The sequence below is a fragment of the Chiloscyllium plagiosum genome, chromosome 13 (assembly GCF_004010195.1).
Source record: "Chiloscyllium plagiosum isolate BGI_BamShark_2017 chromosome 13, ASM401019v2, whole genome shotgun sequence".
NCBI lineage: Eukaryota > Metazoa > Chordata > Chondrichthyes > Orectolobiformes > Hemiscylliidae > Chiloscyllium > Chiloscyllium plagiosum.
In genome coordinates, this window is record NC_057722.1 from 18,089,183 (window position 1) to 18,115,263 (window position 26,081).

Below are 26,081 nucleotides of genomic sequence, written 5' to 3' on the forward strand. Positions count from 1 at the left end.
GGAAACAAACCGGAGATAACCACCCTGGACGTCCTGCTTTCCAGCCTTCTTCCTAGTTCTCCGAAGTCCCGCTATAGTATGTTCCACCTCTTCTTCCTGACATCACTTGTGCTGACATGTACCACCACCTCTGGCTCTTCACCTTCATCCTTGAGGATTTCCTGCACTCTGTCTGTGATGTCTTTAACCCTGGCACCAGGAAGGCAACACACCATCCTTAAGTCCCGCCTGCTGCCACAAAAACTCCGGTCAGTTCCTCTCACTATGGAGTCCCCATTACCATGGCTCTGTGCAATAGTTGGCAATGTACTCTCTAGTGTAGCATTGAAATGCACAAGCATAATGTAAGTAGGCTGGAGATATACAACAAGGGTTCTTAGAGACTATTTAGATGCCATTATCCCGTGGATATGCCATGAGTTGTTGGCGCCCGGAGGTCAATGCAGATGGCCTTTGGTACCTTCTTTGACTTCCATGTAAAGAATTCCCAATGTTCAGCTTGTTCGGTGTATTTGGTAAGATAGAAAGCTGAAAATTAACGAGGTGAGTTGCAGCATTACTAAGGCACTTTACAAGCTTTAATCCTCCTTAGTTGGCAATGCAACCGCTGCACCGTGCCAAACTTGGCAAGCTGCCTAAAAGACATAATGATTTGCTCCCAACATCAGGATCGGCCTTGCTGGACCTATGTGATTCTGTTGAGAGTATGGTGCTGGAAAAGCACAGCAGGTCAGGCAGCATCTGAGAAGCAACACAATTGACATTTCGGGCATAAGACCTTCAGGAATTCCTGATGAAGGATTTATGCCCAAAACATCAATTCTCCTGCTCGGATGCTGCCTGACCTGCTGTGCTTTTCCAGCACCACACTCCCGACTCTGAGCCCCAGCATCTGCAGTCCTCACTTTCTCCTTGTGTGATTCTGTCAGTGATCTCACCATTGGTGCTTTCTACTTTCTAACAATTATTAATCATCACTTCTTGATTTCCTCAGACTCTCGCCCTTTTGGAGGAAGAAGATGATATAAACCAAATTACAGACTACTTTTCCTATGAACATTTCTATGTTATTTACTGTAAGTTCTGGGAACTAGACACTGACCATGACCTCTTCATTGACCAGAAGGACTTGGCCAGACACAATGACCATGGTGAGTTACTCTAAAAATGACGTGCCAATATGTTTTCTGTACATTTTATTTTTCCTGTAATGTTATGTATGTTATTGTGCTATTATTATCCTATGTTTCTCATTGAGAAATATTTTAACCGATTCAGTTAAGTATTGCAATTTTAATTTTTAAAATTTATTTGGCTCACCTTTTTCTCTGCACCCAACATGAACACAACCCATCAGACTCTCACTTGGGATCATTCCTTGTTTCTGAGTCCAGATAGTAGATGGCAACATGCCAGAATTTGCAAGTAACATCAAAATGAACGTCAAGAGCTTCTTTCAATACATAAAAAGAAAGAGAGAAGCCAAAGTGAACATAGGCCCCTTAGAGAACAAGGCTGTAGAAATAATAATGGAGAACCAGGAAATGGCAGAGGAGTTGAATGAATACTTTGCATCAGTCTTCACATAGAAGATATTAACAGTATTTCAAAATAACGAAATAATCAAGGGGCGAAAGAAGGATAACAAGTAAACAAAATAACTATCATTAAAGAAAAAGTGCTAGGGAAACTAGTGGTACTAAAATTGATGGGTTGCCTGGACCTGATGGCATGCATCCTAGGATATGAAGCAAAGTTGCTGTGGAAATAGTGGATACTCCGATACTAATCTTGCACAATCTTTAGATTCGGGAAGAATCCCAGAGGATCAGAAAACTGCCTCGATTTAAAAAGAAAAGAAATTTAAAACAATAATTACCCATGGTCTACTTAGTTTGACATCTGTTGTTGGGAAAATGTTAGAATCTGTTATAATGAATGTAATAGCAGACCATTTCAAAATGCATAATATGGTAACACAGAGTCAGCATGGCTTCATGAAGAGATAGTTGTGCCCGACAAATTTACTAGAATTTTTCGAGGAGGTAGCATGCAGGATAGATAGAAAGCACTGAATGTAATACATTTGGATTTTTGTTTGATAAGGTACCACACATGATTAAGATAAGAACTCATGACATTGGAGGTAGTAAATTAGCATGGATAGGGGATGGCGAACTAATAGAAGACAGAGTTGGGATAAAGGGGATAACTTCGGAATGGCAACCTGTAACTAATGGTGTGCTACAGGGATCAGTACTGGGACCACAATTATTTACAGTATGTATTCATGATTTGGATGACGAAAGTGAATGTACTATGGCCAGGTTTGCAGATGGCAAAAAAATAGGTGGGAAGACAAGTGGTAATGATGGCACATAGATTCTGCAGAGAGATAAGCAATTTAAGCAGTGGACAAGAATTTGGCAGATGGAATCTAATGTGGGAAAATCTGAAGAATGAAAGAGCTGAATATTATTTAAATAAAGAAAAACTACAGAAGGCTACAGAAGAGGCGTCTTTGGGAGTTCACATCAGAGAATCACAAAAAGCTGGCATCCAGGTTCCATGGGTATTGAAAAGGCAAACGGAATGTTGGCCTTCACTTCAAAGGGAATGGAGTATAAAACTCGGGAGGTTTTACTAAATCTGTACAAGGCACTACTCAGACCACAGCTGAATTACTGCAAACAGGTTAGGGAAGATTGATGAGGGGAGAGCGGTGGACATCTTCTATATGGACTTCAGTAAGGCATTCGACAAGGTTCCCCATGGGAGACTGGTGAGCAGGTTAGATCTCATGGAACACAAGGAGAACCAGACATTAGGATACAGAACTGGCTCAAAGGTAGAAGACAGAGGGTGGCGGTAAAGGGTTGTTTTTCAAACTGGAGGCCTGTGACCAGTAGAGTACCACAAGGATTGGTGCTAAGTCCACTATTTTTCATCATTTATATCAATTATTTTGATGTAAGCATAAGAGGTATAGTTAGTAAGTTTGCAGATGACACCAAAATTGGAGGTGTAGTGGACAGCGAAGAAGGTTACCTCAGATTACAACTGGATTTGATCAGGTGGGCCAATGGACTGAGGAGTGGCAAATTAAGTTTTAATTTAAATAAATACAAGGTGATACATTTTGGGAAAGCAAATCTTAGCAGGAATTATACACTTAATGGTAATGTCCTGGGGAATGTTGCTGAACAAAGAGACCTTGGAGTGCAGGTTCATAGTTCCTTGAAAGTAGAGTCGCAGGTAGATAGGATTGTGAAGAAGGCGTTTGGTATGCTTTCCTTTATTGGTCAGGGCATTGACTAAAGGAGTTGGGAGGTTATGTTGCAGCTGTGCAGGGCATTAGTTAAGCTACTGTTGGAATATTGCGTGCAATTCTGGTCTCCCTATTGGAAGGATGTTGCGAAACTTGAAAGAGTTCAGAAACGATTTACAAGGATGTTGCCAGGGTTGCAGAATTTGAGCTGTATGGAGAGGCTGAATAAGTTGGGGCTGTTTTCCCTGGAGCGTCGGAGACTGTGGGGTGACTTTGTAGAGGTTTATAAAATCGTGAGGGGCATGGATAGGATAAATAGACGAAATATTCTCCCTCGAGTGGGGGAGTCCAGAACTAGAGGGCATAGATTTAGGGTGAGAGGGGAAAGATATAAAAGAGACCTAAAGGGCAACTTCATCACGCAGAGGGTTGTACGTGTATGGAATGAGATGCCAGAGGAAATGGTGGAGGCTAGTACAATTGCAACATTTAAAAGGCATCTGGATGGGTGTATGAATGGGAAGGGTTTGGAGGGATATGGGCCAGATGCTGGCAAGTGGGACTAGATTGGGTTGGGATATCTGGTTGGCATGGACGAGTTAGACCGAAGGGTCTGTTTCTGTACTGTACATCTCTATGACTCTATGAAAGATATACTGACATTGGACGCAGTCCAGAGAAATTCACTCGACTGACACCAGATGGGAGGAACTTTCTTATGAGAAGATCCTGAGTAGATTGGGCCTGTATTTTTTGGACTTTAGAAGAACGAGAGATGACCTTATTGAAAAGTTCTCAGAGGACTTTACAGGATAGATGTAGAAAGGTTAATATCCCCTTGTAGGAGAGTCTAGGACCTGACAGCATAATCTCAGAATAAGGGGTTGCACATTTAAAATGGAGATAAGGAGGAATATCTTCTGTCACAGCATAGTGAATCTCCTAGAATTCTTTATTGCAGAGGGTTGTCGAGGCTGGATCATTAAGTATATTCAAGGATGATATGAATGGATTTTTAAACAGAAAGGGAATCAAGGGTCATAAGAAATTGGCAGGAAAATGGAGTTGAAGATTATCAGATCTGATTGAATGGCAAAGCCAACTTGATGGGCAGAATGGTCTACTTCTGATCATTGTCTCATGATCTTCAGTCAGGAGCGATAAGACGGCTAACCTTCATCCTACCTCCAGCTAGCAATTTTTAGACAATAACTGGGTTGACAAATTCCATTTTTTGATCATTGTCTCAGCGTGGCTTCACTCTCTTCAATTTGATTACAGAGAAATTAGCTCCGGTTTTAACCCTGGGTGTTCATGGGACTGTAAAGAGCAATCTTCAGGTCCCTTGTTTAAGTATACTGGGCAAGGCTTCCTGCCCCAAACCTGCAACTAAAGCTGTGAGGCTGGCAGGCAGGTGTCAGCTGAGCATGGCATTGAGAAGTCTGCTGAATTGATTTTAGGAAGTCAACCAAGTCGATTGTGTTAAGGCCAATATGGACCTTTGAGGAAGTGTAAGGATGAAGATTTCTTTGTGCAGCCCACAGGAACACTCCTGCTAATCCTGGACTTGCAGCAAGTAACTCACCTCCTGTCTCCCTAATGTCTATCCACCATTTACAAGGTAAAAATGAGGAATTCAAAAGTGAGTGAGCTTCAAAATTCACTGCCTTGACCAATGACACACTGACAACAGTCTGTACCATTTACAAGATGCACTGCAATAACTCACCCAGGCTCCTTATCATCTTCCAATTTTGTGACCACTACCAGCCAGAAGGATAGAGGAGCAGGTGCATGGGAACACCACCATGCGCTCTAAACCACACACCATCCTGACTTGGAAATAAATCGCCATTCCTTCCGTGTCGTTGGGTCAAAGTCCTGGAACTCTATCCTAATAGCACTATATGTATACCTACACCTTGTGACTACAGTAGTTCAAAAAAGCAATTATTAATGTACAATCAATACTGGCTCAGCCAGTGATGTCCACATCCTATAAACAAGCAGTAAAAGTAAAGTTGTTGCCTTCAGTTCTTTCTTGTGTTATCAGTTGACACCTGAAGAGACCAGACAGAATTTACTGTGGCTTCACGTCTGCTTTCTCTATTTATCAGACAGCCTGTATTTAACCATTAAGCTGTTTATTAAGAACATACGTTTCTAACAAGTGGCATGATCCTTCTTCTGGATATGTTTACGTCAAAAATGAAGTAAGATATTGGCTGGTTTTAATCTTGCCCCCCTTCCCTCGCTACCCAAATAGCATGGCCCTTTCCTTGATATTTGGATAAAATTTGTATTGTAGATATAATGTTTCTGTAGCCCTTTGCCTTCCAGTTTCCAATACCCAGCAAGCCGTGGAGTAGCAGGCTGGCATGGTATGATGTTTTTTCAACCCCTCAGCCCGTGCAAAACGAATTATTATGTAATATCCATCCTCACTTAGAGTCATATTTGGAAACTGAAATGTTTCATGTTTGGCTTTCTTTCTTTCTCCATAGCTATCTCGAATAGAATTATTGAAAGGATATTCTCTGGAGCAGTCACAAGGTACGTAAACATAAAACTGAAAAATGTGTTCCATAAAACAGATTACAAGTAGAAAGATTTCTATGCAGCATTTTATTTCATTCACATGGAGATGTGCTTCATACTTTTGCAGGGAACTCCTCTGTCTCCCTTTGAAGGGAGTTATTAAACCTTTTGTTTGCCAAAGAAAGGACATACCACTGCTGGAGGAGTTGAACAAACAGGAGTTGACTGATTCCTGGGATAAGGGGATTGTCTTATCAGGAGACATTGAGTAGACTGGTGTTTCATTCCCTGAGAAAAACAAGAACTAAGCTCATTGAAAGTGTATAATCTGTGTAAAGGGCTTCAGTGGATGCTGGAAGGAGGTTTCCCCTGACTAGGGAGTTCAGAACCAAGGGTTACAATCTCAGAATAATAGTGGTCATTTAGGACTAAGTTGAGGTAAACTTTCTCCACTCAAAGGGTTGTGAATTTTTGGAATCCTCTATCCCACAGAGCTGTGGACATTCAGCCATTTAACATATTCAAGACAGAGCTTGATAAATCTTTGAATACTAAGGGAATTAAGGGACAATACGATAGTCTGGGGTGGTGAAGTGAGGTTGAAGGTCAGCCCTGATTCTGCTAATTGTCTGAATGATCTACTCATGCTGCTATTTGTTATGTGGTCATTTTAACAGAGGCATTGATTAAAATAATGGACAAAGATATTTTACATAAGCTCATATTATATCCACTAATTTTATGCATTACAGTTTCACCAATTTATACGAGGACTTCATATCAGGATGTACATCCTGATGTACTGTGCAGGGGCTATGCCTGCTTTACGTTATTGTGCTACCTGCCACCCCAACATCAGTTATATTCCTGAAGAAAGAAATCAAATCATAGTACTGCCCCTCACTTAAAGTAATGACCGTCATCTATGCTCCAATTATAAATCGAAATAAGAAACATTAGTTACGTAGAAATGATGTCAATTTGTCTGTCAATCAGTCTGTCCACATGATCTGACTGTCCTGCCTCAGCCTCTTATGGAGGCAGAGTTTATGGGTGTGCTGATCAGTTGCAAGCCATGACTTTCAAAAACTTTTGCATGCATTGAAGAACTTAGTGTTTTTGTAAAGCCCATTTTGAATGTGTCATTTTGAAAAAGAATTTGGCAAGTACTTTCTGCTCTGGCCTAGTAAATACAACACCTCCAATTTCAGGGGTAACTGTGTGCAGAAGGAAGGTCGGATGAGCTATGCTGACTTTGTCTGGTTTCTGCTTTCTGAAGAAGATAAGAAGAATCCCACCAGGTAATAACACTAATGAAATTGTGAATGGAGGTTCGACTCCCTTAGTTACTTTATACATGCAGTCAGAGAACTTTACCCCTGCTCTGCAACAACACCTGAGAGGCCCCTTCTCAGGTCTGGACAGCTGCATTTCTGTAGAAGCCACCTTCCTTCTCCTAGATTTACATGTCTATACATCACATATAGGGGTAAGTGAGTTCTTTGTACTTGGATACTGTTATAACGTCACACAGGTTTGGGCACCCACCACTAGTGAAGGTGCTAGTAGTTCCTCATTGACTGCCAGAACCTGTTCCGAGTGAGGGAAAGAGGTGATTCAGAGAGAAAGAAGAGTAGATTTGTTTAGCTCAAAAATATGAAATAAAACATTTTCACTAAGGTGCTTCTCTTCACTGCCTGATTAATGACCCATGTGGAAGCAGATTCCAACCATGTGGCAGAGAAAGCAAACCTGGAAGCTGATCATCTTTAACCAAATAAAGATTTCATTATAACTAATGTTATAAAAGTCAATGACTGCAACAGGGATCATTTTGAAGGCAAACAGTGTTCTTGTTCTGCAATGACAAATCATTTATGTTTGTGATTCTCATTTTGAGAGTTTATGTACAGGATTATGTCAGGTAAAGTGCAGTATCTTTTCCTAATATCTGATTACCTTAACATAAGTGATCTCTATGTGCTTTACAAGATTCTTTCAAGCAGTAAATGAAGGTTACATTAAAAGTGCCCTTAGTTCACGAGAAAATGACATGGGATGAATTATAACAGTGCATTCTCTTAGGTCATCAAGAGGTCATGGACATCGTAGCCTTACATCTAGTCATTTATTTTCTAAAAGCTAACTGGTGTACAATGCACAAAGAACTCTATGTGGAGGTGGTGGGGTGATGAAGAAAATAAGATTCACTAAAGATTAAAGCACACTAAATTGCAACCTGATTCCCTTGTTTAAGGTTTTAATGTACAGGATGAATGTATGATTGTGATTCACATAAGGTGAAAGTGCCTTTTTGTGAATTGTTGGTAATGTATCCTTTTAACCATATTTCATGGACAACAATTTTGTGAAGTAATAAGCATTTGATTTCTTTCTTTAGCATGGAATACTGGTTTCGAGCCATGGACATCGATGGGGATGGCATAGTTTCGATGTATGAGCTTGAGTACTTCTATGAAGAGCAATGTGAACGCATGGAGGGAATGGGCATTGAACCATTGCCATTCCATGACCTCCTCTGTCAACTGCTGGATTTAGTGAAACCCGAATGTGAAGGTAAATAAATGGAGTAGAATTCAACTGAAGTGATTCCCAAATTCAATTCCTCCACAGGAAGTAACACAACAATGAGGTGATCTCTGAAAATTAATATTCAAAATTCATGGATTATAGGTACACAGTTTTCAAGATGTGCTCCTCAATGATGTCCCATCTCCATTATGGAATGATGTAAATCAAAAGAATCTCTTGTGAAACCACATTATACCTAAACTGGAAATGACTGTAAACAATTAGCACCCAGTATCATACATACTTTGCTCTCTGTTATTTTAAGAAGTAGAACCTGCATATCTCACACCTCTCTGCAACTGTAAAATATAACACCCAATTATCACTTCCCTCTCTTTCTCTGTCTCTTCTATTTTAAAGCAAACAGGTTACTGCCCCATCCTAAAATAGCAGACATGCAAATATGTTGAAAGCACATCAGCATTTGAAAATACCATCTCTCACCTTGATGTTTGAGTTAAATACCTTATAACTGATCCAGTTTTAACTTTGCTGTACTTCATACAGTTAAAATGACTATGTTGCCTTTTCATGGACTTGTCAAGAGCACTCAACTTCTGGAATAGTGTTTTAACCATATGTTAATGATTGCCAGAAAGGTCACACTCTGAAGATATGAAATCACATACAGGTGCAACCATTTGTCTTAGATTCTCCCACTTCGCCCCTGCCTTCTTGCTGTGGTTCATGTTAATTGCGTAGACACATATCTGAAGAATGGCTGCTTTGATGAGGTAAATGAGAATGTGAGACCAAATGTCAGCGCTTTTGAGTGATAGAGGGGAAGCAAACAAACTTTTTTTTTCTCTCCCAGGCAAGACTAGCAAGGGCATCAACCATGTGGTATGTACTGGTGCCTCATGTCTTCTATTAACACGTTCATAGTAAAAGGGTAGTCAAAGAAGAAATAGGGCCTGATAGGTGTCAAAATGGGGATTTACATTTAGGGACAAAAAGGCATGGTTGATTTCTTTGTGCTGAAGTATAACAAGGGTATGTTCTGGTATCACACCCTCTTGTTGCCTCAACGTGTGTAAATAGTGTCCTGCGTGAGTAAGAAATGCCAATTTAATTTGCAACTGTAGAGAATGTCAAACTCCAATGTTTGCTTTTCTTGTTCTGCAAAGACTGTACAGAACTACTTTCGTACATGTAAATGAAGATAAAGATTTTTTTATGAATAAAGTATATTTTTTGGAAAAAGAATAAATATTTTGCATCTGCCTTTACCTTTGAGGCAGAAGCTCACTGACTTGAAGAGTTCAAAATTGATGAAGTGGAAATATTTTATAAGTTATTGGTGCTTCAAGTTGATAAAGCAGAGGAACCAGGTGAGATGCATGTAAGATAAATTAAAGGAAGTCCACATGGAAACTGCAGAAGCATTGGGTATAATATTTCAGTCTACTTTGGATTTTGAAGTAGTGCTGGAGAATTGCAAACATTATGCCCTTGTTCAAAAAAGATTGTAAAGATAGGTCCAAGAATTATAGACCAATCCCTTTCACTTTGGTGGGAAGTTCTAAAAATAATTATTTGAAATAGAATTAATAATCACTTGGAGAAATATTCAGAAGAGTCTGTATGGCTGTTAAGGGAAAATAAAGTCTAACTAACTTGCTGGAGTTGCTTGAAGAGGTAACTGAGAGGGTTAATGAGAATAAGGCTGTTGACATGGTGCATGTGGGCTACCAGAAGGTATTGATACAATGCCACACAACAGACCTATGAGAAAGTTATAGCTCATTGAATAAAATGGACAGTAGCAATGTAGATACAAATTGCCTGAGGGCTAAGAAACAGAGTAATGGTTAATTGGTATTTTTTAGACCGAAGGAGGTTTATAGTCGTGTTCCCAGGGATTAGTATGGGACCCTTGCTTTTCCTGGTTTGTAAGTAATCTGGATCTAAGCTGCAAACAGCACAAAACTTAAGAGAATGGTAAATTTTGAGGAAGATGGTGTAGAACATAAAAAAGACATTGACATATTGTGGAGAGGATGGACAAGAAGCAGACGGCGTGTGGAGAAGTTTGAAATGATACACTTTGGTACAAAGAACATGGAGAAAGATTAAAGAATTCTATTCTAAAGGTATGCAGGAGTAGGGAAACCTGTATGTATTTGTGTATAAGTCAATAAAATTGGCAGGATAAGTTGAGAGATGTCTTAACAAAATGTACAGTATTCTAGGCTTCATTAATAGGGCCATAGGATGCAAGAACAGGGAAGTTAAGATAAATTTAAGCAAGATACTCATTAGATCTCAGCTGATGTATTGTGTACAGTCTGGGCAACTCTACAGGAAGGATGTAATTGACTGGGAAAAAGTGAGGACTACAGATACTGGAGATCAGAGTTGAACAGTGTGATGCTGGAAAACATAGCCGATCATGCAGCATCCGAGGAGCAGGAGAGTCAACATTTCGGGCATAAGCCTGTTGAAGGGCTTTCCTGCACCTTGGACGCTGCCTGACAGGCTGTGCTTTTCTTTTGATACAGGAAGGATGTGAATGTATTGAAGAGAGTGCAGAAAAGGTTTCTAAGAGTGGTGCCTGACATGTGGCACTTTAGCTATGATGAAGGATTGGAGAAGTTGCGATGAGTTTTCTTAGAGAGGGGAAGACTAACAGGAGATTTGATAAATGTTTTCAAAACAATGAAGGAGACTGCTTGAGAGAAGCTTCCTGCTCTTAAAGGGATTAAAAACCATGGGACACAACTTCACAGTGTTTTTCAAAAGAAGCAAGAGAAAATTGAGAAAAAAAAACTTATTCATACAGCAAGTAGTTATAGTAGGGATGCACTTCTGGAAATGTGTTGGAGGAAGTTCAGTTGAGGTTTTCAAGAGGGTATTTGATGATTATTTAAATAGACACAACGTGTAGGGTTATGTGGAAAGGCAGGAGATTGGCACTAAGTTAAAATGTTCAGACAGCCAATACATACATAATGGGCCAAATGGACTCTGTCTGCACCACAACAATTCTGTAATTCTGGTTGTGTAATACACGAGATCAGATCATGATTCCCTTTCCCTCAAAAGATATTTGTTAACCAATTGAATTCCAACAATAATCCAACAGCTTTTGTAGTCAATTCTTTGAAAAAAAAAGATTTATTCAATAAAAGTTTGCTAATTAATTTAGTATTTAAACTTACTATCAATGGGATTACTGTTCCATATTTTTATTCATTCACAAGAAATGGGCATCGTTGGCTGACCAGCATTTATTCCTATTTCCATTTGCCATTAGGAAGGTTATGGTGAGCTGCCTTCTTGAATCGCTGATATTTGGTGCAGATCGATTTTGACCAAGCAACAATGAAGGGACAGTGATATATTTCCAAGTCTGGGTGTTGGGTGGCTTGGAGGGGAACTTGCGGGTGGTGGTGTTTCCATTAACATAACCATTACACCATGGTACCAACAGATATTATGAAAATAAGGAGGAGTTTGTCTTTAGCACAGACAGCAAAATATTCTTGTTACCAATTACCAAAGTTCCAATCATAACAAAATTATTAACAAGCACTGGCCAAAAAAATGGAGTTATGATTGTGACCTGAAATTGTTGAATTGAATATTGAGCCCAGAGGCTGTGAAGTGCCTATTTGAAAGGTGAGGTTCTACTCTTTTAAGTTTATGTTAAGCATTTTTTTTGAAACAGTGGAAAGTGCAGAGGACAGAAAGATCATTACAGGACTGGTGCAGAGACTAAATATGACAGATAGATAGAAGTTTGGGGTCTGACTGAAAAGAAGTAGCCACCCAATCTTAATTCCTGAGCAACTAGTACATTATTAGGAAAGTGCAAACATATTGTGATTCCACCTGGAAGGAATGTTTGGGACCCTGGATGGTGAGAAGGGAATGAGGTATGAGTGCAAGTTTTGCATCTCTTGTGTTTGCATGGAGAAATACAGTTGGGATGGGCAGGGATTCAGGAGTAGTTTAGGGTTTCATGGGGAAATAGTCCATTTAGAATGCTTAAAGAAGAGGAAAAGGGACAATGTGCTCAGTTGAACAAAGCAATGATGGCCTATTGAATATGTAGGCTGCTAGCATGGAACGTCAGGAAAGAGGAAACCTTATTCTGGCTTTGGGAGGGAGAACATTGGATAATCTGTATATAATCGCGATGTTAAGAGACCTGTCAACTTACTGTGGTAAGACAGCAGTGGAGGAATCCCCAATGAGGCAAACAAAGACATATCAGAAATGCCTGTCTTGGATGGAATTGTACATATAGTTACAACAGAATGGGCGAAACTGGCTAAATGGAACAGAAGTGAAATATGAGAAAATATAGTTAAGGTAGCTGTGGGAGTATTTGGGCTTTCTTACTGAGGATGTTGTTCCATTGATTAAAGCAGAGAGGTTGAGGAAGAGAAGACAACTGTGTGAAGGTGAGGCAAGGTGGAAAATGGAAGTAATGTTAATGAAGTTTTCAGAGAACAGGAAACTGCTAAAACAATAGATTTGCTAGACAAGTCTTACTTTTGATTCTTGTGAAGGAGATAACAGTATGTTGTATGGATCTGGGTGACATGATTTAGTAGGTTGTGGAGGGAAAACCTCTAGAATAGGTTAGGTCAGTGGTAGTCTTAGAAACATTCACATTGCCTGGAGCAGGAGGAAGTGCCAGAGAGTAGCATTCCCCTTCCATTTTGTTGAAATTGGTCACCAAATAAAAGCAAGAGGAACAAGTTTAATGTTGACGTTCAATCTTTTAAGATGTGGAATGCTACAAGAGGTAGCTTAAAAATGGGGGAAGCAGAAAAATTGAAGTGATTGAAGCAATGTTCCTACTTTCCAAAGGCCAGCTACAGCAGAGGTGAGTCTGTGGATGAGGCCAAATCGGGCTTTGCTGAGGTAGACGTCTTAGTTCATTAGTCTATAGACATTTTCTGTTAGGGTTCATACATGAAAAAGGACATTCTCCTGCTCAGTTCTCTCACTGTCTCACCTGAATACAGACACACGAAATTCATATGTTCAGCCAACTCAGTTTTTTGGCAAATTTCCGAATAGCAAGTGTAAAAAGGCAGCACAAAGGCAGTGGCAGCGAATATGTTACCAATTTCGTGATATTTGAGATTTTAGTTCTTGTCTTCATCACTTATTTTTTATTGTTGTTCTTCATTCCAGGTAAAATAACCATGCGGGATCTAAAGAGATGCAGAATGGCTCATATTTTTTATGACACTTGTTTCAACTTGGAGAAGTACCTGGACCATGAACAGAGGGATCCATTTGCTGTACAGAAGGTATTATAAATGGAGCAGATTAAAAGTGGATAGCAGATTAATAACACAGGATCAGAGGCACATACTTTAGGTTTAAGGCAGAGTTAATCAATCCAAGTTCCAAAGCTTCATTTGATCTGAATGTGCTATCTGATGTGTTGAAATGTGCGAGTTTTTTTTTTGCAAAGTCAAATATCTTATAATAGAATATTATAAGGAATGCATCTAGAGAGATGTTTCAACTCTTAGAGTTATACTCTGCCACAAGAGTAGAAATAGAGAATACAAATGGAACATATTTTGCTTTGTTAAACTTGTTTAGCAATTTGGTTAATGATTTTATGCAACTAAATCAGATTCCTTTCTGTTGAGGCAAGTTTTTATAAAAGAGCCAATCAATACTTTTGTTGACCACAAAGAAAGGATAAATAAGGACATGAATATTACACATTCAGAACTCCCTTTCATTCACATAGTTTTATATTTGTTCTGCATGATAAGAAAAGTGGACATTACTGTAGTGGGTCCCCAGAAAAACCATGTCCAATATTGAACCCACTGACATTAGGGCAAGGTGTATCACAGGTGACCTATGTAATAATGCCCAACTTCTGCTACGCATTATACTGCTACCTTGATGAAAGTGTGCATGATTCTTTTCCATGACTGAATGTTTTCAAGTAAAAGTTAGTTGAAATTTTTGCAGAATCAACACTTCAGTAATTTGAGGTCTACTTGAATTGTGAAAATTTTGAGCTTTGTGTATTTTGATAAGGAATCCGTTTTGAAGTATAACTTTTTAAAAAAAATTAATGAGTGAAGTCAGTACATTTTTACTGAAGGTTGCCTTTTGTGTCTTGGAGGATATTGAGAGTGATGGCCCGGAACCTTCCGACTGGGACAAGTATGCAGCCGAAGAATATGAGATTTTGGTTGCTGAGGAATCAGCCAATGAACAGTTACAGGAAGGGTAAGTGGCTTCAAAGTGGAATTAATCATTCTATTTTCCACATGATGAAGGTAGTTGATAACAATTCAACAATAAGCACAGTGCACTAGTCTTCATGTCTTAGACTGGTTACATTTCCTGACAACATCGACTGAATCACAGAACCTTGGTGGCATCAAATACCAAGGACATTGGTCCCTTGCAAGGAAGTTCATTGAAAGGAAATCTGATAAGGCACTAGGTATTCTGTATGAATTTTGCTTGTCTCTTCCCATAACTCTGGCGGAAGAACAATGGACATCCCTTGGAAATGGTGCAGACCCATTCACATTGCTTCCACAGGTACATTCCAATGCAAGGGAGATGTAGAACCTCTGACAACCTTCAAAGCCTTTGTTTATGTCAATTAAGCCGAAAGTGATGTCATATCATTTTAGATTAGATTAGATTACAGTGTGGAAACAGGCCCTTCGGCCCAACAAGTCCACACCGACCCGCCGAAGCGAAACCCACCCACACCCCTACATTTACCCCTTACCTAATACTACGAGCAATTTTTTAGTATGGCCAATTCACCTGACCCTGCACATCTTTGGACTGTGGGAGGAAACCGGAGCACCCGGAGGAAACCCACACAGACACGGGGAGAACGTGCAAACTCCACACAGTCAGTCGCCTGAGGCAGGAATTGAACCCGGGTCTCTGGCGCTGTGAGGCAGCAGTGCTGACCACTGTGCCATTTTAATTTTGTTTAAGTGAATTCTCCCCTCTAATTTGGCATGGCCATCAGTAAGAATTCATACAATATCTGTTTATGTGGAGAATTCATCATCTTTGAGATAAAGTGTATTACCTAAATAATTGAGAAAAGAATTTCTCCACTTCAGTGCTCTGTAAGTGATTTTTTTTAAATTGGCCAGGGAATTAATTCAAACACAATTATTCAAGGTGGAATAGGCAATGTGATCTGTGTGTTACTGTCTGCAAAATCTACAGCAGCCCTAACACTAATCTGTTAAAAAGATGTACATTTGACACTTTGTGAGCTGCCTCATGTATAACTGAGATTGATAAATCAAGAAGGTCTCAGGATTACTCTTCCTTTGCGCATTAATGTCACCAATGTTAGCTTCAGTACCATTATTTGGGAAAGAACAGCAAGTATTAGCATTTAGTGAGTCTTGTGGAAAGACTGTTGCTTGCATGGAACTCAAGTGAAAAGAGGATTAGCCATGGTCACATACTCTGCTGACACTTCTCTGAGGGATTAAACACAGAATGCACAGCACAAATGAGGAGAAAATTAGCTAGAAATTAGCTCAATTGGAAAGAATTGTAAGAGCAAAGTAGAAGTTAATGTCACCAGTGGTTGTTGAGCTCCTTGACAAATAGTCCAACTGACCAGTGCTTCCGGTGGAAAGCTGGAGAGGACTGTTGCAGCAACGCTCTCCTGGATGAAAAATGCAGCCCTTGCTTAGAACAACTCAGACCTTGGGCTCAGGGGTTGTGAATTATTACATGTGCAAGCAGACAGAAGAGGCTGATAGAGTGTCTGTTAAGCAAAGTGGTGCTATCAGAACCAATCTAATGGCTTTTGTCTGGACCATTTGTAAACATTGTGGTGCTTAAGGTAGCTCCTTTGTGGTGATTAACCTGTCCATGCCTTTACTATATCCCCACTCAGTAGTATTATCAGAGATGAAGTAGAATCAAACTACAAGGTTGTTTTACTCAAACTTAGCCCTGTGCGTATTAGTGTTTCAACCAAAAGTGGCACCACCTACTATTAATTTAAACATTATAGCCACTTGCAGCGCTTATATTTGACAGCTCTAAGGAAGTCAATTTAAAGCATAAAAATTTGAGTCACGATTTTCAGAAGCTGATTATCAGTTTGCAGATAAGAATATCAGAAATGAGCACATTTCTGCGCTGCATATGCAATGCATTATATGTGTGAATAATCAGGATGTGATAAGGCGAGTGACTAGTGAATAGAATGTCACGGCGTGCTGCCACCTGTTGATTAAACAGTGACATTGCTAAAGTTACATCTTACTCTATTTTACTCAGGACAAAAAAAGCATTGAATTCTTCTCACTTGCGGCCATTATTTTTTGCCCAGACAGTATAACTCTTACTGTGGGTCATAATCTCGCAGAGTCACAGTGATGTACAGCATGGCAACAGACCCTTTGGTCCAACTTGTCCATGCTGACCAGATATCCTAACCTAATCCCATTTGCCAGCACTTGGCCCGTATCTGTCAAAACCCTTCCTAATCATATACCCATCCAGATGCCTTTTCAATGTTGTAATTGTACCAGTGTCCACCACTTCCTCTGGCAGCTCATTCCATACATGTACCACTCTCTACGTGAAAATGTTGTCCCTTAGGTCCCTTTTATATTTTTCCCCTCTCACCCTAAACCTATACCCTCTAGTTCTGGACTCCCCCAGCCCAGGGAAAAGACCTTGTCTATTTACCCTATCTATGCCATCATGATTTTATAAACTTCTGTAAGGTCACCCCTCAGCCTCCATTCCTCCAGGGAAGACAGCCCTGGCTTATTCAGACTCTCCCTGTAGCTCAAATCCTTCAACCCTGGCACCATCCTTGTAAATCTTTTATGGACCCTCTTTCAGTTAGTCCTCTAATGGGTCCAATCTTTAAACCTCAAATGAAATTTTGTAAATCTCACAAAATGTGAAAAATTTGTGAAATGCCAGTTTGGAAAGCATTGGTTTAATAGGAGAGGGGGTGAAACTATACAGTGGAGAGAAGCAATCTTGAATAGGCACCTCCAACTGAAGTAAGTGTGTCATTGAAATTTACAGCAAAGAGGAAGGCCATTCATCCCGCCAATATAGCCTACCTTTGGAGGGTAAGATGATAAATATGCCCCACTGCACAATTGAAGTTTATTTCTCAACAACTTAAAGGATATTAGGAACAGAATTTTCTTAACTGAGAAGCAGAAAGGTGTTTTAATCGGGCAAGATGGTGGTGGACCAGAACCTTTTAACTTCCCACCTTTGCTCAAATTCAGTTCTGGCTCCCATCTTTCTGCCCTGGTGCCAATTGAGGTCCTTCGGTTATCAATTAATTTCCACTTAAGGTCCTGCCTGAGTTGTAATTATTTCAGTTCTAGGCTGGGTGGGAAGCGATTGCCCTTGCTGACTAGTGAACCAGTGTGGGCAAGTTCTAAATTTGGGAGGGGAAATCAAAGGACTGGATCTAAGCAGAGAGACAGCTTTGAGAATCATCTCTTCTTCCAGTTCCACCCTGCCCACTCTCTGCCCCCCCAAGCCCAGAGTGTCCCCCTGAACCACACCCCCAACAGCATTTAGTGAACATTCTTCCATTATGGGAGGCCAAGGACTAAACACCAAAAAACACTATGGCCTGTGCCAAATGCCCAATCACCATTGCTGGAAGATCTGGCAGTCTTTCCTAACTTCATAGGCCACAGGTATCTCTTCTTCACAGCTCCTGCTTTTTGAAATTGTCTGAAGACAGCAAAATCCTAGCAGAGACTGGGAAATGCATGTTGGGATCTGAAAATCATCATCTAGAACTCCCTGCCAGGAAATAGCTGGAAACAGCCCCCTACATTCAGCGCCAACTGTTTTTTGAAACTCAGCACGCAGACAAAGCAACCAAGACCCTATGGTTCAGATGTCTTGCAGACCTGTGTGGGGAGTTAGGAATACAAGTTTTGTGGATAAAGATGATCTAAATAAATATGAATAGGTTATAGGAATTCCTAGTGTCAGCCAAGGGCAAGAAATGCCTGAACATGTTGAATATACTTAGGTAATGTGTTAGGTAATGGTCAATGCCCATATGGAATAATTCACATCAAAAATTTGAAAGAAGGGAATTTTTCTTTTCCGAGACAATTCTACCTCTGATTTTAACTCCCGGGGGATTCTGCTGACATCATACCTCCAGCACACTTTGGAGATTTTACATCCTGAGCCTGATTTACACGTGCGCGCATCAATCTCCCATCTGATTCCCAGTGGGAACAGCTTGCAAACAGGAAAGTGGGAGCAGGATCTTACACACTTAGATAACATTGCCAGCAGTCCAAAGGAACAGGTCCTGGGAGGGAGCCAGGGAAGCAATTAGACGAGAAGTTGGGAGAATATAGTGGAATAGTTTCTAAGGCTGAGGAGGCCCAGGGCTTCCACGTGGATCTCAGTGGAGTTATCACACTCCTCCTGGCCCAAAAGAGAATGCAAAAATTATGGTGCTTTGCCTGTCAGAGTGCCTGGCATCTCTGGATCTTCTTGCTTCATGGTGGCTTGGCAGCATAGCCATAGTGGCTTCCTGAAACAGACCTTGTGTTAAAATTTAACATGATCAAGCTTGATATTCATTTTTGGAAGAGGACCCTACTACCTTACAGCATAAAACCCACTAATGAAGAACAAGAACAGGCTGTTTTTGGTCCTTTGAGAGTCTGCTTTGCTTTTCCATACTAGCATGGCTGGTCATCTACCTCCACTCCACCTTCAGGCACTAATCCATATCCGTTAATTCCTCAGTCCCCAAAAATCCAATCTCTGTCTTTAATTTCCACAACAATTAAACATCCACGGCTCTTTTGGGTTGAAAGATTCACTACTGGTTAAGTAAAAGGATCAGGGTAAACTTGCAACCTGTGCGAAAGCGTTGGTACTGGGGAGTTGAAGTTGCTGCATCAATTTTGATGCTCAGTTTCTGCCAAATGGGTAGGATTAAAATTGACTGACTTATTCGGTGGTGACTGACAAAACAACTGTAGCCCTTAAACAGCAATTAGGATCTGGTTGGATTTAGGAACAATCTTTCTTTTGCTTCTTCTTTGCAGCTCATTTGAGGAAGACTACGAATCAGATGAACTATCTACCCCAGAGCTCAGCAACAAGATGGACAAACTTGTCATTTCTGACCTTCCGACATAAATTCAAAGCTAGCTCAGCTGCTGGACAGTCAGAGTGACCAGTAGACACCAACTTTAAGAACTGACCATTGCTTGGTCAGACATGTAGAGAAAATAAATTGTTTATATTGTTGTTTTTGTTGAAGAGATTATGCTAGATTTTATATCAGAACAAAAGAAGTACATGCTTACTGTGTGCAATGAAATTTATCCAAAATCAAAAAAATACTGTCTGTTTGTGCAATATGTCTTAAAATGCAGTGTTATATATATGGATTTCTACAAGATGTCCATTGCTACATTTGTCCAAATTTAGTTATTGCTTATTTTTCTAATTCCTCCCATTTTATTTTCTTGTTCACATTTCAGAGTCATCATCTTTCCAGTATGAATCATCCATTATTCAGTGCCTTATCAAGGCTTGGTAAAGTTCATTTCTTTGTATTTGAAATCTCACACTGTGATTTTTTTTTAAATGGTTTCATTATCTGAAGACAGTACCAGCCAAATGGGCTGAAAAACCTAACGTAAAGGCCCAGCTGGATAAAATGATATGTTAATTGTTTGCAGGAGGCAACACCAAGACATTTGTATTCATATGGCTCTTGAACATAGTAAAACATCCAATCAGCACATGCTGCATTGCATGGAAAATATGTAATGAAATGCACAGTATCAGACCAGCCAGTTGGCTGGCCCAAAGGAGGTAGCCAAATTTACATGTTCTATATTTCCGCATTTGTGGAAGTTTCTACAAATTGGAAAAGAGAAAGGTTTTTTTCCTTATAAGAGCGACTCAGTACCTTGCTCAGTGAGTTCAATTCACAAACTTCCCAAGGAAACTTTTTCGAACTTGCACCTTGGGCTCTTGTAGGCACCTCTTCCTACTTCCATGTGCAGTTCCATTCAAGTACCTGTATTTGCCTGACTGCAGTCTGCACTTTTGATGCACTCCAATCGCTGCTTCTTTGAGGATACCTTCTTTAATTCAACAACACTGGCTTCACAGTTTAGATGCAGTTTAAATCATATTTACTGACTGAGGAATTCGTTTTTGCTAGCTATAAATTCACAAATCAATGCTGGAGGTTCAAGAGAAGAAAAATATATCATTTTCATATTTTGTCACATTACTGGTCCACTTCAGTTTTTACTCAGTCTTAAAAACTTTTCAGAATCTAATCTATATTCACTCAAGTGACAAACAGGTGTGATTATTGAATGCGAATCTTACCCCTTCAGAGACCAAAGTCCTTAAAACTGTCAAGTCATAAAACTCCCTGTCACAAAACCAGACTGAATTCAGCATGAAAACATATCAAGGTGCCTTCTGTTTCTGAATGTTGAAGGAAATTTATAAATTTAGCAAATTCAATGTCACAAACATTAACTAGTTAATCATGAAGAGAATGTAAGTACTAATATTAAAAGGTCAATATGAGTTTATAGGCAAGGCATAGTAATTGTTTAGCCAATTCAATTCATTTTTATTCTGATATCTACAAATGGCAGGTTTATTTAGAAATGTACAATATATAGCAGTTCTTGGTTTAATGCATGAGGTCATTATTTCTGATCTTTGGCACTTTCCCACTTGCTGTTGTATTCAAATTTCCATCTAATATTGAGCCATTGAGTCTGATATTTAATCGACTTCACTAGGCAATAGCCTAAGGGTATTATCACTAGACGATTAATCTAGAGACCCATATAAATGTCCTGGGGACCCGGGTACAAATCTTGCAGATGGTGAAATTTGAAACCAATTAAAATCTGGAATTAAGAGTTTAATGATAATAATGAAACTGTTGTTGATTGTCTAGAAAATCTCATACTCTTTAGTGAAAGAAGTCTGACCTAAATCCAACTTCAGACCCACAACTGCCCCTAATCAGTTAGAGATAGGCCAACATTTATTGCCCATCTAGTGATGCCCACATTCTCTGAATTAATTTTTAAAATGATGCTTGTGGAGGCAGGGCGATTCTTTCTGAACACTGAAAATCTCACTGGGAGCCCTTAAAATTCCTTTTAGGCTCGAATTTCCCAGTCTTTACAGAATATCTTTCTCCTCTCACCCTGGCCATTTTATTTGCAACCCATAATGAGTGTTTCAACAACTGACAATAAAGAAAGAAGACAATGCTGAATAGAGAAAAACATTTTGATTTTCAAGTAGGGTTTTCATAGACTAAGGCAAAAGTACGATTTGGTACTGATTAAAGGCTATGCATTATATTGTTAGATATGACTTTAGTTGAAAGTGTCCTCTTTTCTATCATGTATCAAAAATACTGCGAACTGAAGACAGGCCTTTAATTAGAAAGTTGTAATTGAGTTAGCTGACAATATGCTTAACTTGGGCTTGCTATCTGTTCTCCCTATCATCCTAACAATCTTCCATTAATATCTACACTGGATTCCTGATTACTGATACATATTCAAAAAGCACAGAAAATGCTGGCATTATAAAGCAGGTCCTTCAGAATAAATCACTGAAGGCTAACATTACAAGTGCAGCAAGCTATTAGGACAGCTAATAGTCTGTTCACTTTTATTGCAAGAAGCTGAGAGTACAGGAGTAGTGAAGTCTTGCTTCAACTATAAAGGAGCTTGAGGAGACCTGAAGTACTTTGTACAGTTTTAGGCTCCTGATCTAATGAAAGATATTGTTGCCATAGAGGGAGTGCAATGAAGATTCACTAGACTTGTCTCCAGGATAATGGAATTTTCCTATGATGAGATCTTGGGCAAACTAGGCCTGTATTCTGTAGAGTTTTAAATAAGGAGAGGTGATCACATTGAAACATATAAAATACTTAAAGGACTAGACAAATAGATGTAAGTCTGATGTGTCCCCTGGCTGGGGAGTCTACAACCAGGGTGCATAATTTAAGAATAGCGGTTACCACTTAGTTCAGAGATTAGCAGTTTTTTTGCTACTCAGAGAGTTCTGACCTTTTGGAATCGTGTACCACAGGAAGCTGTGGAAGCTCAATCTTTGAGTATTTTTCAGGTCGAGCTTGAAGGATTCCTATTTACCATTGGCAAACTGGTCTATGGGGATGGGGTGGGTAAAATGCATTGAAGTGTTCAATCAGCCACGATTTTATTGAATGGCAGGGATGGCTCAATAGGCTGAATAGTCTACTCCATTTCCTATGTTCCAACTCATTAATGTCCTGTTTGTGATTGAATCTTTATTACATACACTCTGTCTCCCTCTCTCTCACACACAAAAACACACGCACACACAGACTCTCTCGCATTCTCTGTCTGATTTGATTGGATTAGATTAGATTCCCAACAGTGTGGAAACAGGCCCTTCGGTCCAACAAGTCCACAGCGACCCTCCGAAGAGCAACCCACCCAGACCCATTCCCTACATTCACCCCTGACTAATGTACCTAATACTACGGGCAATTTAGCATGACCAATTCACCTAACCTGCACATGCTTGGACAGTGGGAGGAGACCGGAGAACCCGGAGGAAACCCACGCAGACACGGGGAGAATGTGCAAACTCCACACAGACAGTCACCCAAGGCCGGAATCAAATCTGGGTCCCTGGCACTGTGAGGCAGCAGTGCTAACTACTGAGCCACCGTGCCACCCCAAAGGTCTGGAACGACACACCTCCCTCTCTCTTTCACACAAACACACACATCCAGTCCCTGACAGCTTATCACTATACTAAAGGGATTCCTTATTTTTCAACTATACGAGGGCTGTTCTCATGCCTGTAACTTCTCCATATCATTGTACCCTCCTTCTGCCTGAATCAAAATACTATTCAAGATTATTTCTGAGTTTGCTGGAATATCATATTGTTGCTGCCTAGACGTGCCATTTTCTATCTACAAGAAGTTCTGTACATACAGAGGATTACACAGCACAAAACCATTAATGCCAACTTTAGTTTATAGGAATAGGTATTCTAAGATTTTGTTGAAAATTAACATTGTGCTGTTTCTCTAATGAACTGCCAATTTGCAGCAGCAGTTTTATGTTTGGGAGGCAAGCTGAAAATCTTCTTGTCACTACAAAACAAAATCCAGCAAGATTATATTATAAACAATGGGGACAAATTTAGTATTTTGAGATGACTGCTGCAACATTCTGGAATTAACAAAGGTACTATGCACTTTTCATTTAACTGTACTGCCGAAATACTATGCCATAGTCAGGTGTAGTTGCTGATGGGAATCACAATTGAGTTTTTCTTTTCTCTGAACTTTGTTCTTTCATGGCCTGATGTTAGTCTTGATGTCAATATAATCTTGGAGTATGAGAATTTGTTTATTATTTGGCTTTGTAGCCATCCATTGAATTTGATGTATTACCCAGTTCTGAAGTGGGGCATTACCCCTCTCAGCATCCATTGGTCAAGTACTAAAATATAACTTCGAAACATCAAGTCTTATGAAAATGCAAATTAGGAGCAGGAGTAGGCCACTAGGCCTTTGACCTGACCTATCCTTCAATAATATCATGGCTGATTTTATATCTTGTACTACCTCACATAGTCATTTTCATTTCATATAAAGTCTATCTTTAAGGTTTCTGTCATTGTACCTGTGCATGTTATGCAAAGAAAAGGGCATTTTGTGACAATACACTGCCCAAACACACGTCCGCTGAAGTGCTGTGTGGTGTGGGGCCCTTCAGTTGCTATATAAACAGAGGTGGATGTGATTGCTGCATCGGCCAGATAAAATATGTTTGATCTTCAGCAGATTTAGTTCCTGTGACAGCTGACAGGCTTTTCCACATAGGCTAATTCAGTATTTCAACTTAGTGGAAATCTCCATGTGAAATTCCTTTGAGGCAAATTCACTCCATCCATTGGCTTAAATTTTAACTGAAACTGCAGAAGTAGTCGGAACCCTTTCTCAATTAAGCAAATATTTGTTCTGCACACATGCATCATTTGTTACCTATACATTTTCTCTCTCTGAGATCTTAGCCATTTTCTGTATGTTGCTGTGAGAGTAGTTTTATCCAGTAGGTTTACATCTGTATGCATGATCCAGTTTAACACTTTATTTACCAAGGCTTAACAATATTGACAATGGATGGAAAGGACCTGGGAATTTTCACTCAATCTATGATGTGACAGCCTAATTAACTGGTAAAGATTCATGCCAAGATTAAAATACAGTGCATTGCTTACTGGTCATACAAAACCACATCATGTGTGTAATCACTATAATTCAGAAAAGGTGCAAGCAGTATAATGGATGATTGTAGATAGGTTATGACACACTTATGTTTTAGTTAAAGATCACAAAAGTTCAGCTCAGCTTCCAGGAATTATTTCAATTTAGCAATTTTGATCAGATATTATTATATAAAGTGAGGTATATAAATTGCTGTCTGTGTTTATCTCATGCACTGTTCTTTGGACTGTTTTGAAATTCCCCAAAATGTTCTGTTTGTTTTTATTAAAAGATGTTCATTTTCTTTCATTAGCTGTTGTTTGGCAAAATGCAGGTTCACTTACAGTAACTAAGGAAGGAGGTCTTGATTATTTCAGTTGTGAAACAGATCCCATCAAATCAAATTTAGTCCTCTATCAGAACAACCTGTTTCTGAAAGGGAAGAGGGATCTAGAGAACAGTGGTTCACCAAGAAACATATGCTGAACCCAACAGCAGAGAATTGGATTGTCTTTTATCAAATTCTTTGGAAAACATAAAATTGTTGACACTGTGATAGATTCAATGGCATCAACTAGTACCTCATTCTTGTCCCCTTGAATTTGGGAGTTGCATGCAAATCATATTGGAAGCTCTATTTTGTACCAATAAATGTTGGTTCCTTGCATCTGAACCCAGGGTTAAATGCTGGATCCAAGATTGACTCTTGTTAGCTTTTGGAGGTGTTTACATAAACTTGCCATCTAGTTTAGGAAGGGTAAAATCCATGATAATTCAGAACATGCATAGTCTGTGATAAGAATGGTTTGATGGACTGAAAGACCACTTTTTTTTTTATTGGAAAACAGATTTTTATTATTTAGTTGCACGGGGATTAATTCACAGCATGTAAATTTATGATTCCCATTCTCTCACATACAGAATAAACCAAATGTTGTGTTCCAAGTTCTACCTCCCTCAAAAAAGTCAGGAAATTCCAACTTTTGAAACATAGTTATAATTGAAAACTCCTAAAACCATGGTCCAATTTGACCTTCAAGGTCTGAACTGGAGCACTAGCCAGCAAAAAATGAATGCCTTGGAATGAAATACCTCAATCTGTTATCTTAGCACTTTTAAAATAAATAGGTCAATGCGTCTGCTAAAATAACCAAAAGTAGAGTTTTGGACAGCTGCATTAAGCAATTATACTGGGTGATTTCGGGGCATTTGACTTTGGTCATGGAATAATAAATTTCTAGGAATGATTACGGCACAGTTATCAGCTCAAGAGTAATTGGTTGGAATCAGAACATGCTCTACTTTGTACCCTTTATCAGTAGCTTTATTACAGGATTACAGCTTTAAAATCAACCCAGGGGTCTGCTGCATTTAAAATATGCACTGTGAATATCA

General features: G+C 39.5%; 1 protein-coding gene across 4 annotated transcripts in view; it reads left to right on the top strand.

The window, feature by feature from the left end:
- Positions 1-19,952, top strand: part of ppp2r3a (protein phosphatase 2, regulatory subunit B'', alpha) — a 167,624-nt gene extending 147,672 nt beyond the window's left edge. For 2 of the 4 annotated variants that reach the window (XM_043701935.1, XM_043701937.1), the window contains exons 7-13: positions 995-1,151; positions 5,773-5,821; positions 7,018-7,107; positions 8,208-8,383; positions 13,550-13,668; positions 14,511-14,617; positions 19,456-19,952. In XM_043701935.1, the coding sequence (XP_043557870.1) occupies positions 995-1,151; positions 5,773-5,821; positions 7,018-7,107; positions 8,208-8,383; positions 13,550-13,668; positions 14,511-14,617; positions 19,456-19,549 (792 nt within the window). In that variant the 3' untranslated portion in view covers positions 19,550-19,952. Of the gene's footprint in view, positions 1-994; positions 1,152-5,772; positions 5,822-6,993; positions 7,108-8,207; positions 8,384-13,549; positions 13,669-14,510; positions 14,618-19,455 lie in introns of all 4 variants that reach the window. The other 2 variants (XM_043701936.1, XM_043701934.1) reach the window with 2 other exon arrangements.
- The last annotated feature ends 6,129 nt before the right edge of the window (positions 19,953-26,081 follow it).